This window comes from Heptranchias perlo, chromosome 26 (assembly GCF_035084215.1).
Source record: "Heptranchias perlo isolate sHepPer1 chromosome 26, sHepPer1.hap1, whole genome shotgun sequence".
NCBI lineage: Eukaryota > Metazoa > Chordata > Chondrichthyes > Hexanchiformes > Hexanchidae > Heptranchias > Heptranchias perlo.
In genome coordinates this window covers 26,121,863-26,142,285 of record NC_090350.1, presented here as the reverse complement: position 1 = coordinate 26,142,285, position 20,423 = coordinate 26,121,863, and the positions used below count along the sequence as shown (strand labels likewise).

General features: G+C 40.2%; 1 protein-coding gene across 3 annotated transcripts in view; it reads right to left on the bottom strand.

Annotated features, from left to right (window-relative positions):
- maco1b (macoilin 1b) overlaps positions 1–20,423 on the bottom strand; it is a 77,820-nt gene that overhangs the window by 17,266 nt on the left and 40,131 nt on the right. For 2 of the 3 annotated variants that reach the window (XM_068006587.1, XM_068006586.1), the window contains 4 exons: positions 13,173–13,299; positions 10,205–10,328; positions 6,940–7,118; positions 5,582–6,083 (listed from right to left, as the gene is read on the bottom strand). In XM_068006587.1, coding sequence (XP_067862688.1) covers positions 5,582–6,083; positions 6,940–7,118; positions 10,205–10,328; positions 13,173–13,299 — 932 coding nt within the window. Of the gene's footprint in view, positions 1–5,581; positions 6,084–6,939; positions 7,119–10,204; positions 10,329–13,172; positions 13,300–13,469; positions 13,577–20,423 lie in introns of all 3 variants that reach the window. The other variant, XM_068006588.1, reaches the window with a different exon arrangement.

The window sequence follows — 20,423 nt, the reverse complement described above, 5'->3', positions numbered from 1 at the left end:
TAACTCAAATCTTTGGCACTGGGAATCAGCCTTGACTCTCCTCCGCGCTACCTCCAGTACTTGAATGTCTCCCTTGTTTACTAATTAACCAGAATTTTCAGGATACTGGTGCCAGTTTCCCTTCACAGAACAATTAAATGACACCAACGACCTAAGCACAGAATCCTAATGTACCGAATTATTTTTATTCACTACTGTTACATAAAATACAAGTATAGTGTGCAAGTAAAGCACAAGTCATTTATAAAATCAGTTAAATGTTTCTGTATAAACCCTACAGGGGCATTTTGCACAACACAAACATCAGTACAGATTTAATTCAGCTCACATTGTTCCACAGAAATCTACCGTCCCACCATCACAGCACCTGACCACTTTCTCAGTGATTCGAATTTTTGCCTCTACCAGCCTACCCAGAAAGCCACTGAAGATACTAATCACTCTGTGTGAAGTGCTTCCTGACCTTACCAGTTTGCACCTATGTTCCCTTTTCCTGCAGTCATGGTTGAACTTGAAACAAAGCTCCAAATTAACCTTTTCTATCACTTAGCATTTTATAAAGAAAGAACCTGCATTTACGTAGCCCCTTTCATGTCCGCGGGAAATCCCAAAGTGCTTCACAGCCAATAAATTATTTTTGAAGAGCAGTCACTGTTTTGTAGGCAAACGCTGCAGTCAATCTGTACACAGCAAGGACCGAAATAGCAAATGAGATAAATAACCAGTTAATGTTTTGGTTATGTTGGTTGAGGAAAGGCAGGAGATGGGAGAACTGCTCTTCCTGATATAGTGTTATGAAATCCTTTACAGCCACCTAAATAGGCCTTGGTTTAATTTCTCATCCACAAGACCATGCTGATTCTCATCCACTCTGATCATGCAGCAGTATGCAGTATAAATGATGTGCTCAAGTTTTGGATTGCTCAAGGCCGTATAAACTTCTACAAGGTATCAACCCTTGAAAGGAGGCAAATGAGATAAGAGTCAGAGTCCTCCAACACAATGGATCAACGTACTGACCCTTCTCCATACCACTTCCACATTAATATTTACGTGTCTCAGTATCCACGGTGTGACCCAACCAGAGCACTATACAGCTTCAGAACATAGGCCTCAGACCTGACTGATTTTGCAATATGCTTTATTCCACTTAATTCAAAGTTGCGTAGCTCGAAATATCTGCTAATTTGAATTTTTAGCAAAAAAATGTATTTATTTTGCTATGTTTTAAATGTATGTATTTATTTAAATTATTAAATAACTCAATTTTTCTCCAGCACTAACTTCAAATTAACAGAAGTAGACTGCATAGCTCAACATTTGGTTTGCTGATTATGAGGAGTGTCAAGTCTAATATCAAAACGCAGATTTCTCTCAGTCCTAGCTAGTTCAAAACCTTTGAAAAAACATGTCCCACAATTTTTCTTACAAAATCCAACATTTTACATTTAACATTTATCTCTATTCAATTTTACACTCTAGTTCTGACTATTTGCAAATTTTGACTATGTCCTTCTGTAGTTCCTGGTCTACTTCTTCAGAATTGATTGCAGCATCCTCTCCCCAGAGTTTAATTTCATCTGCAAGTTTGACAAAGCTGCAATGCATTTTTAACGCAGATTACTTATATAAGAGTAGGAACAGTATGGGATCCAGCACTGATCCCCAACACTCCCAAGTATCTGCTGTTTCCTCTCTTTCAGCCAATTCTTTACTCACCTCTAAATTTTACCTAGCATATCCACTTCAGTAGCCTTTCATGTGGAACTTTATCAAAGGCTATCTGGAAATCTAGATGCACTGCATCATTGGGCTTTCCAACATCCACTTGGGATGTCACTTCCTTAAAAAAAAAACTCAGGAGGTCAGTCAGGTATGATCCCCCCCTTCTGAAACCATGCTGACATCATCAAATGCTGCAACAATGGAAATAAGGTAAATTAGCTACATAGAATGCAGCACAACTTAACAATTTTGTAATGCCTCTATCCAAATATGTCTCATGATTCTGCTTATTTTTCAAACAGCCTCACGAGCGCAGAGAGGCATGCATCAGCTCCAGTTGATGAACTGGTTACCCTTTGGGCCGCTCCTCCTTTAGGGGTTCAGGAAAGGTGGGCCGCTCCTCCTTTAGGGGTTCAGGAAAGGTGCGCCGCTCCTCCTTTAGGGGTTCAGGAAAGGTGCGCCGCTCCTCCTTTAGGGGTTCAGGAAAGGTGCGCCGCTCCTCCTTTAGGGGTTCAGGAAAGGTGCGCCGCTCCTCCTTTAGGGGTTCAGGAAAGGTGCGCCGCTCCTCCTTTAGGGGTTCAGGAAAGGTGCGCCGCTCCTCCTTTAGGGGTTCAGGAAAGGTGCGCCGCTCCTCGGGTTCAGGAAAGGTGCGCCGCTCCTCGGGTTCAGGAAAGGTGCGCCGCTCCTCGGGTTCAGGAAAGGTGCGCCGCTCCTCGGGTTCAGGAAAGGTGCGCCGCTCCTCGGGTTCAGGAAAGGTGCGCCGCTCCTCGGGTTCAGGAAAGGTGCGCCGCTCCTCGGGTTCAGGAAAGGTGCGCCGCTCCTCGGGTTCAGGAAAGGTGCGCCGCTCCTCGGGTTCAGGAAAGGTGCGCCGCTCCTCGGGTTCAGGAAAGGTGCGCCGCTCCTCGGGTTCAGGAAAGGTGCGCCGCTCCTCGGGTTCAGGAAAGGTGCGCCGCTCCTCGGGTTCAGGAAAGGTGCGCCGCTCCTCGGGTTCAGGAAAGGTGCGCCGCTCCTCGGGTTCAGGAAAGGTGCGCCGCTCCTCGGGTTCAGGAAAGGTGCGCCGCTCCTCGGGTTCAGGAAAGGTGCGCCGCTCCTCGGGTTCAGGAAAGGTGCGCCGCTCCTCGGGTTCAGGAAAGGTGCGCCGCTCCTCGGGTTCAGGAAAGGTGCGCCGCTCCTCGGGTTCAGGAAAGGTGCGCCGCTCCTCGGGTTCAGGAAAGTTTTATTCTCTTTAAATCTCCAATCATGTATATTCTCCCTTGCATACACTTCTGCATTTAGAACATGCTTCCCTGATCCTTTTACTGGTCTTGCTCATTACTTTGCCATTTTGCCTGGTTACAGTGTAATCTTCATGTTTTCAAATTTTATTACTGAAAAGTTACTTGATTTCTGGAACTGTACGTTGAAGTTGCCAAAAATCTTAGAAATCACAAGGATAAATAGTGAACACTGAAAAATTTGACATGGTTGGCAATCCAATCCCTTTGTAATTCTTCATGTTATCTATTTGCTTGGCTCATCCAAGAGTATAAAAGCAGTAACCAATCATGATCAGCACCAGTATCCAATTAACTCCAAAGTCAAAAGTATTGGGTAAATTTCCAGTACTAATGGTCAGTAAGTTTGCACTCAATTTCTAATCTCCAAGCACAAAAGGCACAAAGAAACTACTGCTACACATCATCTACTAGTTAGAGATATTCTTCATGAATATGAAATATATATACAGCAGAAATCCAACTTAAAGTAGACCAATATATAAAGCCCTATAAGTATGGTTAGGAAGTGATACATTCTTTTGCTCAAGGCTGATTAAAACCTGAAACCCAATCTCTTGCCCCTCTAATTTCACCCTGATGGGATATGGTTGTTCAACCATCTTTGGAAACCGATCAGTCAAAGATTGGGATCTTGCATTGGAAAACTTCCTCCTGCAAGTTACTGTTTACCTAGTCCAAAACCAAACAGGGGGCAGACTTGGAGTGGGGTGAGGATGGGTTTGGGGTCAGGATTGTGGTTTGAGAAGAGTGGCTACCAGAAGTGATGTAAAAATGTAACCAATCCTGCAAGTTTCAAATCTCTGGAACCCAATCAAGTGGCACATCACCATTGGATATGTGTATTGTGTACAGTTTTGGTCTCCTTATCTAAGGAAGGATATACTTGCCATCGAGACAGTGCAGCAAAGGTTCACTAGATTAATTCCTGGGTTGTCCTATGAGAAGTTGAGTAGAATGGGCCTATACTCTGGAGTTTAGAAAAATGAGAGGTGATCTAATTGAAACATAAGATTATGAGGGGGCTTGACAGGGTAGATGCTGAGAGGTTGTTTCCCCTGGCTGGAGAGTCTAGAACTAGAGGGCATCATCTCAGGATAAGGGGTCAGCCATTTAAGACTGAGATGAGGAGAAATTTCTTCACTCAGAGGGTTGTGAATCCTTGGAATACTCTACCCAGAGGGCTGTGGATGCTGAATCGTTGAATATATTCAAGGCTGAGATAGACAGATTTCTGGACTCTAGGGGAATCAAGGAATATGGGGATCGGGCAGGAAAGTAAAGTTGAGGTTGAAGATCAGCCATGATCTGATTAAATGGCGGAGCAGGCTCGAGGGGCCATGTGGCCTACTCCTGCTCCTATTTCCTATGTTCTTATTAAATCTGATGCATCTCAACAATTTTTTTTAATCACTCACACTTTTTAATCACTCATAGTCCTTTTCTGTCCATTTCAGAACATTGGCAAAATTTATCTTAAAAACCATCTACAGCATCCTGGTATTTTCTTGATCAGTTCAGGTATCAAATATAAAAGAAACCAGGAGAGTTAATTGTCCTGACCTCCGACAAACCTCCTACTTGTAACCCATCGGCATGCTCAGTATATACTCAAGTAGAGAAACTGGCAAGCACCTCTTCAATAGTACTGAGACTTAATCCCTGATAAGGTCCTCAGAATACAAATTCTGAATTCAAGGAACAGAGTAAGCGCAATATTAAATTGCTCTCAACAGGCCCCACAGCACAGCACCTTCGATACCTTTTGCATCAATATCAACCTATGAGCTGTTGAAACTCTTTCACACAGCAGTAGCTATTTTGATTTTGCATAACACACACAGCTAATTCAAATTCAAAAGTGTAGATACTGAAGAAATTAGTTTGCTCTGGGGTCCGTACAGAGTAAAAATGGGTACCTCCCATTTATATTTCCTATATTAAAACCCAAAGCAAGTGGTAGATACTATTTTATACTAACAGCGGCATACATGTAAGCATCAAGGATATCAATACCTAAACTTGTAAATGGTTATTAGCTCAAAACTAAAGGAAAATACACCTGGTAGAAATACAACTGGCGTTGAACAATTTATGCAATAGCTTCTCACCAAGATGTTTCTGCAATGATCAAAGTCCTGTCAAAGTACTCGAATCCTATCCATCACAATTGAGATATGCAAGGTATTTCAAGAGTGAGGTGTACAAATAAACAATATGCATGATTTAGCTCAGTCACACAACAATGATACTAGGTCTTAAAAACAAAACTGTACACACGGTCTTAAAATGTACATGTGTTAAGACACTTACTAAAAATGACAGAACCACTTTAGTAGTGACAGTCAATCTGAAAGTCACTTGATGGCTGATGTCAAAAAATCACAAGTAACTCTCTTGCTCACTCTTGTCATAAAGATGATTTATTTTGTCCTTCTTCACAGCTGTACTCAGGTAATTCTATCCAGTTATATACAACTGTAAGTAGCACAAACTGTTCTTTGACTAGGCGAGACCTATTTCCTCCCAGTCGTGCAAGGGAAAAAAAGCACAAGTTCTCAAATATTAAAAAAAGATATTACCTTAATAATGTGTCTGGCTTGCTGAGCTGGTTGTTAGGTATACAGTTTTCCATTATTTCCTTGTGTGTACTCATGCTCTTGCTAGTGCATTTTTGCTTTTTTTCATTCTTAGCAGAAGATGAAGGGATGCTGCCATTGGACGTGCAGTGACTTCTGGGTGAAGAATTTACTCCCCCAGTAGCGTTCTTGTAATTTTTTGAAGCAGCTGTAAATGAGTCCTCTTTTAAGAGGTTTTCTGTGCTTCCTACAAGCTCATTATTCAATCTTTTATTGATATGATTTTCCATGTACTCAATTTCTTGTATTTTTGAGTCTATTGGCTGTAAAATATTATTGTTAATCCCAAGGTTGGGTTTTTTGGCTTCTTTGTCCTTCTCTTTCCCTTTTTCTTTGTATTCTAGTTCTGGTAAAGCTGTTGTCAATTTTCTACCTGCTGGAATTCCTCCATTGTGTTGAGGGAGCTGTGTAGAATCCATATCTGTGATCCCTTTGGCTGTAGCAGCTAGGAGAGAATGGAGAAAGAGTTAGTGTATAAGCTTACTTTACTTTTTGTACAAGACCTGAACTGTTAGTCCAGTACGTGAGACATTATGCACTTTCAACCCTGATGTACTCACTTAGAGAACCTTAAGATGGTATGTGTAAAGCAAAATACCGGCAGGATCACAAAAGCCATCAAACATACCTTTATATGTTAAAAGGATTTTCTTTTTGCCATTCCAGCCACTATATTTTTTAAAAAACTGTCAGAATAAATGCAAACTACTGCACTTAAAAGTATGTTTAATAAGAGATACTCATCTGACACTGAAACGAGGGTCATCTTGTTGGGCCTGAGTAGGAGTTTTACCTTGCATCTCAAGGTAAAATGTAGTTAACCTGGGGTTCTTAACGTCAACACTGGGTACAAGTAGTCAAAAAAAATGCTGCATTCCCTAGCACCAACGTCCCTCATTTTGTTTATAAGTACAATGGAGAATCAGCTACATACTATATAAATGAGGGTTCCTCAGTTACTATGGGGATTCCATATAGCCTATAATAACTACAACCCACACTATTTGAGTCATAGATCACATTAGCGGTCAGGTAAGGAGGTAATCCCAGGAATGCATAAATTGAAAAGACTGACATCTAAAATGGAGTCTTGATTGGTATGGACATGAGATCCAAGCAAACAGTCTGAATGTAGAGATTAAATCATACATAAAAAGGATACTTCATTACGGAAACTGCATCAAACGGATACTTAATTAATTAAGATACCAAAGCAACTATGCAGCTCATTTTAAACTCAGGGTTGCTATGACAAGGGGAGAAATACAGTCTTCATGAGCACAACCTAAACCAATGCTTACCTTCTTCGGCTTCCCTCTCTTGCCTCTGTAGCATCTGTTGCTCTGGTGGTAGGGCTTGCTGTAGGAGCTGCATGTAGAACTCATTCTCCTTCTGGACCTCCTTCTGTTTTCTTAATCGCATTTTATAGCTTACATAACTTTTGAAGCCAAATCCCAATGTCACCACAGGATAGCCAATGCTTTATTTATGGGATGAGAAGAGGAAAAAATGACAGTCACTCTTAACAGGTAAATTTTGAAATCACTGGCTAAGCAATTAAACATTCATCCTTTAAAAGTAAAATTAGGGAAAACAATTGGATATACAATTTGTACTTTATTTCTATTCACATTTTACCATTAACTGTCAGAACAAATTAAATTTCTGTGGCTCGCTTTAAGTGAAAACATTTGTAAAGAGTTGTATCTCAAACTTCATGGAATCAAAGGTTTATTAGTAAAATACACCTCTAACTTCACATCTCAACAGCTCAGAAGGCCATTTAAATTAGACATTCCCTGAATTGCTGAAACAGAGTTGAATATTAAGTAAGCCTTGGATCCTATGAGGTAACTTTTCTCCATCCTCCAATTTCTCCTTTTACCCCATCTCTTCTAGCTGCGCTATAGTTCCACGACCACAAGAGCCACCACAGCCAGTCATTCTTGCATGCACTAACCAGAGTCAATAGGCTATGATAAAGAAGAAACCCTGTCCAGTTTTTGCCCTCTCTAGTATGAAGATGCTGAGGTTAATGGCAGTGCCCTGACTATGAACCTAAAGATTCTTGGTTCGTAGGGCATACCACCACATCACATAGTATATTTATTCACTCCGCCATCAGATGAAGTTTTATGTCACGAGCTTTAACTTTTGAATAAATTAATTGACTTGTGGAAAAAAAACCCACAATATTAAAAATTTAAAAGCTCTGGGACAGTTATATTCATATTAAAACTAAGGCATAGAAATGATCATCACCGCCACTCAGAATCCACCCAAACTGCAACATTATGAAATTACAAAACTTAAACTAACTTAGACAACTAGTCTATATTTATCCTCAGTTATTAATTTCAATTCCTGATAGACTCTTCTTGAAAATCTGGCTTTGAAGAGAGCCAAGAGGTAGCTCCTAAAATATAATTTAAAGCATTAAACAAGTTCTCCAGAATAAAAATATTTTTAAAACAGGTAATGAGAAAAGGCCATTTGGTCCACAAAGCCCAATCCTTCCATGTCCAGTATGACCTATTATGGACTCTGCCACACTCACAATCTCCTGGAATAAAATTGTGTTTTAATTCTCCACAATTACAAAAAGCAATAAAGAAAAACTCAAATAATATTCATCTCCAAATCTCCACTATTTAGTCCTGGCTGACTGCCCCACTCAAAATCATCTCTCAGTCTTGACCTATCTTTAATTCAGTTTCCAACCAGATTTTTTAACTCCTTCAAAATGGAGGTGGATAATCAACACAGCATGAGTTACTTTTGCTGGGAGATCATTCTATTTATGCACTACTCTCAACTACTTATTCCAATGATAACAAAGGAGGGGTTAAAATTGTTTTTTTTTGTGGAAATTTGGCACACACAATGAGTGACATGACACTGTCAAAAATTAAACTTCAAATCATGTGGAAACATGCACATTGAGCTCTTTCATGAGCTGAGTTCCTATTAGTATTTTAACAATCCCCTTTGCCAAATTCCCAAGCCATACAGGATAATACAAATACAGAATAACATTTTAAACAGAAAGTACTTAAACAAGAAAGCATATTGGTTTAAAAAGCCTACATGTATAAATCACAATTCCCTAGAACTACAAATTAGTCAAATTAACCAAAATGGTTAACCTTCGTGTTAAAAGGAGTAGCACATCCATCAGGGGGAAAACTCTCCAGTGGCTGGAGTCATACCTAGCACAAAGGAAGATGGTAGTGGTTGTTGGAGGCCAATCATCTCAGTCCCAGGACACTGCTGCAGGAGTTCCTCAGGGCAGTGTCCTAGGCCCAACCATCTTCAGCTGCTTCATCAATGACCTTCCCTCCATCATAAGGTCAGAAATGGGGATGTGCGCTGTTGATTGCACAGTGTTCAGTTCCATTCGCAACCCCTCAGATAATGAAGCAGTCTGTGCCCGCATGCAGCAAGACCTGGACAACATCCAGGCTTGGGCTGATAAGTGGCATGTAACAGTCATCCCAGACACTGACCATCTCCAACAAGAGAGAATCAAGCCACCTCCCCTTGACATTCAACAGCATTACCACCACCGAACCCCCCATCATCAACATCCTGGGGGTCACCATTGACCAGAAACTTAACTGGACCAGCCACATAAATACTGTGGCTACAAAAGCAGGTCAGAGGCTGGGTATTCTGTGGCGACTGACTCATCTCCTGACTCCCCAAAGCCTTTCCACCATCTACAAGGCACAAGTCAGGAGTGTGATGGAATACTCTCCACTTGGCTGGATGAGTGCAGCTCCAACAACACTCAAGAAGCTCAACACCATCCAGGACAAAGCAGCCCGCTTGAATGGCACCCCATCCACCACCCTAAACATTCACTCCCTTCACCACTGGCGCACTGTGGCTGCAGTGTGTACCATCCACAGGATGCACTGCAGCAAATCGCCAAGCTTCTTCGACAGCACCTCCCAAACCCACGACCTCTACCACCTAGAAGGACAACAGCAGCAGGCACATGGGAACAACACCACCTGCACGTTCCTCTCCAAGTCACACACCATCCCGACTTGGAAATATATCGCCGTTCCTTCATCGTCGCTGGGTCAAAATCCTGGAACTCCCTACCTATCAGCACCGTGGGAGAACCTTCACCACACGGACTGCAGCAGCTCACCACCACCTTCTCAAGGACAATAAATACTGGCCTTGCCAGCGACGCCCACATCCCACGAACAAATAAAAAAATGACGACATCACAAACTGCACAACCAAAGCTTGAGCTACGAAAGCCATCGGGATCCCAAGATGAGTTATTCTGGAGTCTCTCAGGCAGTAAGCTATTCTGTGTAATATATAGAAACCTTTATTTTGTAGCTCATGTTTTTTTGGCATGTGATGGGAGTGTCAGGATAGACAGCAACAAATGACAAGTTTACACAATTGAATCAAGATTTGATATGCCGTGATATTGGATTCACTTTACTGTTTGATACATGGATCCTGGAAGGACATTCGTGACCATAAATAACATGCATTTATATAGAGCTTCACAAATAGGTGTCATGAAAACAGATAACTTACCAGTGTGCAGCAAAAGGGCGACAAAGGTCTACATGAAAATTTTTTAAATCTTTAAATCTGATTGCTGCTTCTATATAAACAAATAATATCCATAGTGATACAGTTGGTAAACACACTCCTCTTTCTGAAAAAGATAAAAGGATTGGCTCATCAACCAAAAATTCCAATTATAGGAACAATGCTCTATCAACATGCAGTGAAAGTGGCACTGTTTTTCTCATGAAAAGGGGAAAAGGTAGCTCTCATTTTCTCGCATCATACACCAGCTATATGACTTGATGCAAGTTGCATAATCACAACCCTGATTGGCAAACCCTTTTTGTTTCCAAATGTCTTTTGATAAAAGGTAATGCTCGTTGAACTGCTCCATTCTGGAATGATTTTTATTAGCTATGGAGATCAGAACAGATTATGAACAGCAATAGATGAAAATTTGGATCTAAATATTCAGAAACTGGGGGCATCATATGTACTTTCAAATATTCTTTCACATAAGGTCATTTGTTGCTAATTTTTTTTTTGCAAATTCCACTAACTTGGGATTTGCCTTCCATTTTTACTTTCAATCAGCCTAAACCCAACTTGTAAATTAAACAAAGACCTTTCCTCAGGGAGCTTGCCCTATAGCAAAGCTATTTTGGATAATTCACTACCATTTTGGTATTAATGAAGAACCAGGTGGACAGGACAATATTAGGTCCCTTTTTCTATACAGGAGAAATGGCAAGGGTTATTTAAAATCAGATCAGATTGCAAACTATGCATTCAATTGGCAGAGCTTTCTCCTACAATAATTTCACACTGGTTTGTTAACATTATGTCATGAGTATTTTTAGCATTCTGCATCTTAGCTAGAGCTAGACAGATCATTACACAAGCAGAAAGGAAAACCCACCCACCAACTAGAAAATCTGTGTTGAAGAAATTCAGCTTATCTAATATTTTTGTTCCCCAAAATGTTTGCGTTTTTACCACCGCATTTGCCTGAAGAATACCAATACATTTTATCAATTGTGAGTCATGTAATTGCTTCACTAGAGAGAAACTTCAGTGGTAAAGGTGAAAAGGGAGAATAGAAAAATGCATCATTTCATAAGGCAACACAATTCATCCTCAAAATAACTGCCTTTTATCCTTCACCTTAGAATTTATAATGAACTCAGCTGAGGAACCAAGTTTCTTTTTTGAACACTAAGCATACATATTACTGTTTCAGTGATAGGGACCAGTCAAATTTCCATTATTCTGTGGATTAATAGGATAAACATAATTTTGATGCCTCATAGGTTTGACTCAGTGTACTCAACTTTTTCAATAGAACTTGCAAAACCATGAAATTAGTACAGAGGACACAGAATAAATTGGACATCAAGCAATTTAACTAGAGCAATGAAGCAGTGTCAGTTACTGTAGCATTGGGCCCAACAAGCTCAGTAAATCCTATAGCCTTCAATAAAGTAGCTCTGTAATATGACTGAAGGATGCTGGCATTTGCTGCTTTTATACTGTGAAGTGGATTACACAGCCTAGAGCAGCAAACAACTATGCATACCACATCACTGACCTGTATGAATGAGCTGACCACAGAGTCCACCATTGGCCTGAAAAGATAGCTTCCTCTTTTTCTGGTATATTTGTCATCAGAGGCACTATCTATTTTAAAACACTGTCACCAAATTTAAAGCAGCATATAAAATAAAAATGAGCATCAACCTCAACTGAACTCAAGAAAAGATAACAAGTGAAAACTAAGTTCTTCCCCACAGGAAGAAGGAGTTGTTGGACAAGTCAACCAGGACTTCTCCTTAGCAACTGGATGCACAGTAGCAATGGCAAAGCCCTCGGAGCTGGTTCTACACCACACTCATGCGGAAACAATGTCTTGCTTGAGGTAATCTAAAAAGGAGATTGGAAGGAGTAGAAGGGAAAAAGCAGAAAAATAAAGAACAGCTTACTAAAAAAAATTCTGCTTCTAAGAAATAAAGTTATAATTTTATTTTAAAATTTCCACATTTCACAATTTCTTGTTTTAATGTTGATTTTTAAATTTGAAATCCAATGCAAGATACTTTGAAAGTAAATCTTTCAGACCTGAAAGTATTAATACTGCATCTCAGTTTTGAAGAGCCAAAACTGAGATGCAGTATTTTGCAAAATTGACAATTTTTAACAAAATTTTCAATGATTACAGAAATGCCAATTAGCAGCTTTCAGGTATTAGATGGCAGATGAGGTCCCACATTGTGTATTTTGCTTTACCAGACTACAGAAAAAAAAACTTGATTTTCATGCTGCAATATTTAAACATTGATGACGAATGCAGCGTCACTTTTTGACAAAAGTATTACAATTTGGTCAAGGGCAGATCTCAAAAGGTGCTTTCAGTCCAGAACAATTTTAGTTTTACTCCCATTTTGCATGAAATGTTGCAATTATTGGTCTAATATAGTATAATACTGATTTATATGGAACATTTGAGCTTTTAAGCCCATCTTAAATGGCCAATGACAACACATTAGTATGTTCATTCAGTACTACAAAATAATATATCAGACAGGGAAGGAAAAGACAAGATAGTGACCATGAATAAGCTATCATTTAAGCCATAAAAGACAGCAAGGTGAAACTTATCCAATACAATTTAGCAGGATAATGCTTGTATTTGTTAACAAATTCTCAACTACAAAACTAATCCGACTGTTGCAAGTTAGTTATTGAGATCATGTGTTGTAAACATTTTATGGAGATATTGTATTTTTCTCTGCGGAGGGACAGGTCTTCCTTCCCTCCCATGGTGATCCAGCAATATGCCATCATGGGTTGTAGCAGTAAGGCTGACTAGAAAATTTTGACTTTCAAACAATCATCGAACCATAATTCAAATCATGGCTTTCTTCATACTTATAATCCTAAATGCATACTTTTTAAAAAAAAGACACAACTTGAGCTGTAAAAAAAGTGAACATACCTGTGTGCCAGACGTACTGAACCCATACATATGTACTGGCAGCAAAGAAAAGCCACTGCACTGGTATGAAGAGTAGGCATATTATATCTGATGTGAATGCTACACAAACAAAAAATACTGAAAAAGCCTGCAAGAAAAACAAAGCAAAGAATGCATTACAAGCTCAATCCATGCAGTCTTTCAAACTAATACAGTTGAGCTTCCTGAAGATCAATTCTAATTTCCTAGGGACAAAAAAAGTTAAGCAGGATTTCATATCAAAGGAGATCATTACTGAGGCGGGTGGTAAAAAAGTACCTGCAATATAAAGTACTGTGGGTTTAAGAGGGCAGTATTCATTTCCCTCTTCCATTTTTCTATTCTTCTACAGTTGCAACCGTTAAATCATTTCCGGAACAGATTCTCTATGGAACATGGCAAAATGACATTTCATGGAATCAGACATGCTCTGTAGACATAAGGCAAGAGAATCTTCATAAAGCACTTTCACTAGACAAACTGCTGCTTTAAATTAGACTGAGAATCTGGCAGCTTTTTTAAAAAAAACAAAAAAGCACTTTTTCTTGGGGATAGGTAGGGGAATAGATACACAAACGGAGTGATTTAGAAAGAAATATGAGCTCAACCGAACGCCAAACACAACAGCTGTGCAATAATCAGCACCATCTCGACCAGTAATATGTTGGATTTTATGAAGTCCATTAACAAATTTAGACATATACTTACAAACTAAACATCTGGAATGGCTAGGATGGAAGAACGAGAACTAAAGACACCTTAGCAGTAATAAACAAGTTTTCCAATGAAAACTCTAATGGGGTTGGGTTTACAATTAGTCCTTTTCGTGTACACTAGCCCTCATGCTGTAATAAAACACGCATGAGAGTCAAGAGCCATTCATAAGACATTCAACCAATTTGTTCCTAAATGGGATTTATATGAAATATGGCATTGTTGGACGTGGGTATTTATCACAAGGGATGCCATTACATTTCCTTCATACAATGTATCCTGAATAAGACTGCATCATTTCAGCCAGCTTACACTGTAAATTATAATATTTGTTTAGTCAGATGTTAGAAGTTTTCCATTTAGCTTCACTAGCGCTTCCCTGCAAATTTGTATTGGATCAAGAGTTGCTTGTATTACAAGACCATTCTTCGTTTAACTGTTCCAAATAAAGAGTTTTCAGTAAGTTAAATTTTTTAAACTATATTTCTGATCAAGTAAACTCACCACAGAAGCCAATATTAGGCAACACACCTTTTGTAGACTGAGTTGTGATGACCACAGTTCCAGGATTAAAAAGGTTTCAAAAGTTAAAGCTTAAATCCCTTTTATAGCCGACATACTGGAAAGGGGGGGGCGGAGGGAAGTGGTCATATTCCCTTCATTCTAATTTAAACAATTAAACAAATTAATCCAAAAGTCTTACAGCAAATGAGAAGCCCTACTAAAAATTGTATTGATCCTATTGAAGGTGCAGTTTACCCCTCTGCAGCATTTGTTCTGGCTCCAAAGCATAATCTAACTTCTCTGCACTTGGAGAAGGAGCAAACCCGGGGATCAAGGAAAGAAAGTGAGAAAGCAACAAGCTTCATGAGATCCAGGAGTTCCCCAAAATTTGCGATAAGCCACAATGAAAATTGACAACTTTGCAGTTCCATTCAAAGGATTAATCCAGTGACTGCTTAAACGTTCCCTTCAAAAGTTCAGCACTGTCACAGCTATATGTAAACAAGTCTCCTGTCTCTCAAGTTTCATACTGTCTAAGTCTTCAAGTATACTTTGCAACCATTCTGCAGTTCTGTTTACAGCAATACTGCACCTGGAAACACTCCAGTACAGCTAATTCTGGAGAAGAGATTCCAAGCACAGCTGACAGATACCTCTACGCTGCTCAGAGTAGGTCAGTTCCAAAAGACTGATAGCTATCATGGGCCTGACTGCACAGATTTATGAACTGCTTGAACCAGACATTAATTAATGTCATCCTGTTACTATTGCTATTAGTAAGTAATTGCAGAATACATAATTCAGGACAAAACAGAGGTTTGCACAAAACTGACTATGGAGTAAAACTGGACATCAAGGACCCGACAAGTGAACTTTCATACAGATTTATTATGGATTTTGTATAGAGGAATTCCTAAGTTCAATTGACACTAAAAAGATCACAGAATGCAAGCTGTGGTAAACATACATTCCATTCCCTACCCCCCAACACTGACCCCCTGCACTAGCCAACTATTCTGGGTAGAAAGTTAAGGCACAGAAGTTCTGGATTAGATAGCAAGATTAGCAGAAAAATAGTGTACATGCAGAGCAATTAATTATCTTATGGCTGTTCTCTCAGTAAACCTCATGTAAATCACACCTCTGTATTTGTACATGAAAACATGCAATTTGTACACCAGATTTTATAGTACTAATAAAAGACTTCAATTCCATATTTAAGTGCATTATTTCAGAATACTGTTTCACAGAACACTAGAGATGTGGTATGCTAATTTCATCCACACAATTTACAAGTCTAAATCTAGTTCTGTTGCCTTTTGTCCAGGACAATGAAAAAGTTAGTGCCAAATTCTGTAATTACCTAACTGTGAATGTGCAAGAAGAACAAACAGAAATAAAAAGTGCACTCATTAGCACAAGAGTAGCATAAAAGCTGCACAAATAGTGGGCACAGGTACAAATTTGTGGCAAGAAACATTTTTCACTGCAAACAAGATCATTTAGGGAAGTTTGTAGATTCCTCTGTTTTAGGACCAGCTAGTCAGGGTTAAATGTATCCATGTGATTTATATCAATTAGTGTTAATTGTATTCAGGTGGTGCATATCAATTGGGGACTCTTTTTAAATGAGAGCTGATCGAGGGTGTGGTGTATTTGTAATGTGGATCTCTGTGAATAAAGGCTTGGAAGCAACTGAAGACCAGGATCAGTATTCTATCCTTCACCAACTGGCTATCCAATTTATAATATTCAGAAGTCACTTTTCTTTTAAAAAAGCAAACTGCTCACAGAGTTCAGTTTTTGGATCAAATAAAAAAGGGACAGGAAGTAAATCTTAGGACCTATATTAGTTACGGTTAAGATTTCAGCAAATTCCTATTTATGCTTTAAGAGTTTGCTTTTTATTTTACTTTGCAGATTGAAAAAAATGAGTTCGAAATGTGGTCAATGCTAGCAAAGCTACATTTTTTCCCAATTCCACTTAATCAGAGATGGTGGTGGTGGGCCATCTCCTTGAACTGCTGTAGTTTTCATACTGATGCTGCTCCCAAAAGGTATTAAAGTAGGAAATTCCAGGATTTTAACCCACTGTCAATGAAGGACCAGCAGCATTTGTCCAAGTTAGGATAGTGCATGACTTGGAGGATAATTTGGAGGTGATCGTGCTCCCATGATCTTGTTGCTCTTCCTCTTTGGTGGTAGAGGTCACAGGACTGGGAGGTGTTGTCAAAGTAAGCTTGGGTGAGTTGCGTCTGCACATCCTGTAGACAGTAAATACTTCAGATAGTTAGGCTGAGGATGGCACCTTGAGGAACCCCTGCAATGATGTCCTGGGTCTGGAATAACTGGCCTGAACAACCATAACCATCTTCCTTTGTTAAGTATGATTCCAGACATTGGAGGGTGTGTTCCTTATCCTGGATTGACCTCCATTTTGTTAGTGCTCCTTACTCAGTTGAATGCTGTCTTGATGTCAAAGGCTGTTCTCACCTTCACCCTGGTGTCCATGCCTGGATCAAGGTTGTGAGAAGTTCAGGAGCTGTGTGGTTCTGGTAGATCTCAAACTGAGTGTTGGTGAGCAGATTTGGTCAGACGATATCACTTGATGACTCCTTCCATCTCTTTGCTAATGATTGGCAGGAGGTTGATAGGGCAGTAACTGACTGTACGACATGTGTCTTGATTTTTGTGGATAGGCTATTTTCCACATTGTCAGGTAGATGCCACTGCCATGACTGCAATGAAACAACTTGGCTAGAAGGACCACTAGTTCTGGTGGACAGCTCTTCAGCACAACAGCTGAAGTGTTTAGGGCCCATAATCCTTGCTATGTCCAGTCCATTCAGCCGCTTTTTAACATCGTGTGGAATGAGCTAAATTGTCTGGATACTGACATCTATAACAGTGGGGACCATGGAGGAGGCAGAATAGGATCATCCATTTGGTACTTTTGACTTAAGATGCTTGCAAACACTTCAGCCTTGTCTCTTGCACTCAGATGAGGATGATCTGATTGACGAACACCACCAGTCTTGACTGGATGCGGTGGTGCTATAGAGCTTTGTTCAAATCCGTTGGTTGCACTACCGCTTAACTGTCTAGAGCCTGCTGCTTTTGGTGTTCAGCATGCAGGTAGCATTGTGATGTAACTTCACTAGGTTGGTACTTTATTCTAAGGTGTGCTTGGTGCTGCGACTGGTACACCTTTCTACAGTCCTATTGAACTAGGGTTGGTCTCCCAGCTCAATGTTGATGGAAAAATGAGGTCTGTGTTAGGCTATGAGGTGTTACAGATTCTGACGGTATACAATTCTGCTGCTGTTGATGGCCCACACAGCACCTAATGGGCTGCCTAATCTGTCCCATTTGGCACTGCGGTAATGTCAAACTGCACAATGCAGGGTATCTTTACGGTAAAAATAAAATTTGCCTTCAAAATGACTGTGCGGTGGTCACTCCCACTAATGCCATCATAGACAGACATCTCTATAATAGGCAGGTTGGTGAAGGCGAAATCAAGTAGGTTACCCCTTCATGTCAGTTCTCTCACCATCTGGCACATGCCCAGTCTAGCAGCTACATCCTTCAGGACTCGACAAGAACATTAGTGCCTTTGCTTCCCTCAGTGCTTCCTTCATGTGGTGTTCCACATGGAGGAATATTAACTCTTAAGTTGTGAGGGAGGGCAGTACATGGTAATCAACAGGTGGTTTTCTTGGCCTTGTCTGACCTGATGCCGTGTGACTTCGATGGGTCTGAAATTATTGAGGACTCCCAGGGCCGTGCCCACTTGACAGTATATTATTTTGTCCCACCTATGATAGATCGATCCTGATAGTAGGACAAGATATACCCAGAAATGGAAACAGGGGAGTCTGGGATGTTGGCTAATAGATATGACTTGGAGTATGATTATGTCAGGCTGTTGCTTGACTCACCTGTGGGATGGCTCTCTCAATTGAACACCAGTCCCCAAATATTCATGGAGAACTTTGCAGGGTTGGGATTGCTCGTATGCTGTCCTGATCAGATATCTGGACTGTTGCCAATAGATCTATCTGATATTTCTCTTACGATTCTGTTCTAACGCAATTGTTTTACAACTAAATGGCATGATAAGCCACTTCAGAAGGCATTAAGAATCAACCACATATTGCAGGCCTAGTTACATGTAGGCCAAACCAAGCAGATTCCCTTCCCTAAAAAAAAATCAGTGAACCAGTTAGGTTTTTTACAACAATCTGGCAGCTTTAAGGATCATCTGCCCTGGTGCTAGCTGATAAATTACCAGATTTATTGAATTCAATTACACAACTTGCCATGGTGCGAATTGAATTCTGGATCAATAATCTAGTACCACAACAATACACTACCATGCCCATTGTTTTACAACTGAACGGCTTACTTGGTCACTTCAGAAGGTATTAAATAGTCCTGCACTATGTGACTGACTTTGAGTCATGTGTTGGCTAGAGAGGGTAGGGTCTGCTTCAGTTGACCAATGCCATTCTAGGATAAGTCAATTTCAATCAAGTGGCTTGCCTAACAACAGAAAAAACTTCACCTACAAAAATGGTAGTAAACGTATTTCATATGTAAGGAATGGAAACACAGCATCTGCAGATAAAGGAACATTTGTCAGCTTGATGCAGTTGGTAGCAACGTCACCTCTGGGTCAATAGGCTGTGCTTTCCAATTTTGGGCATACAATCTAGGCTGACATTCTAATGGCTCAAGAGGAACATTAAATATCTCAGAAAAGCAGGGAGTTCGGTCAGTATCATGGCCTCTACCAAAACCATCAAAAACAGAGTCATATCATGGCTGTTTGTGGGACACTATTGGTACAGAATAGTTCCCACTTTTGCCTACATAACCACTGGATTTCAAAAGTAACTCCTTGTGGGATGAGACCTTTTGATTTGTCAAGGAGATATGCAAGTGCAAATATATTAAATACAAGCATAAAAAAGGGTTAAGGATTAAATTCATCCCTCTAATATCCTAGCTTTCCGATTATAACAACCAACTGCATTTTGGACATCACTTAATATTTTTGTCGCTACTTCCTGCCTGACGGATTATTCCAAATATTTATCCTTCTTTCTAATACCTATTTTAAATTTACTCTAATTTAAATGTATGTCCTCTGGTCCTCCTTTGATGTAATATTTTTGGTTCACGTTACCTATCTACATATAACAGAGTTTCCAAGCTTTTTGTTTTCATGGGTCATTTAAGTGCATACAATGGAGCCTTGAGGGCCACATATAAAATTTAAACCAACTTTCACATTAATTTGCATATATTTCAAGCTACAAATACCAACAGATTCAGATTTAGGATTTAACCACCCACGAAGCAGAATATGCTCATAACAGCTCTTTCCAAACCTCCAGTTCAATGCAGAAAAATGTTGTTAGTACAATGAGAAAAAGAAAGGAAGTATACCGAAAATGGCAAGAGCCTTAACAACAGAGAAAGGTGATTTTTAGGGGTGCAAATACAAAGATCTGAGAAGGTCAGAGTTCAGGTGTAAAAGGTCATTAAAAAAGCAAAATGGGATTCTGGGCACTGAATACAAAAGCAAGTACATGATGTTGAATTGATACGGTGTGTTTTTTGAACTGTGGGGAGTGTTGGCACTGTGTGTTAGCGTTAAAACTCGAGTTCAGACATGTAACTTGAGTTTCCGTGTCCATTCGCATGCACGTTTTCGCTGCTGCTCCGGACCTGAGCCCATCGCTTCTATTTCCGCCTCCTAGGCCCCTCCCTCCTGTCATCATACTTCCTTTCATTTCTCCCCTCTCAGGTACTTTGCCCCCCCCCCCCCCAAATCCCTACCCCAAGCCTTCAGCGCCCCTCCAGCTTCCTATTCTCCTGCCGGCGTCCCAGGCTTGACTCCCTCTTGGATAAGCCAGCAACTTCCCTCTGTGCCTCTCTTGGCATCCTCTGAAGGGCCCATCGAGGCACTCGTTGTTGCCTCCTTACGAGCATCAACCCCAACTGCCC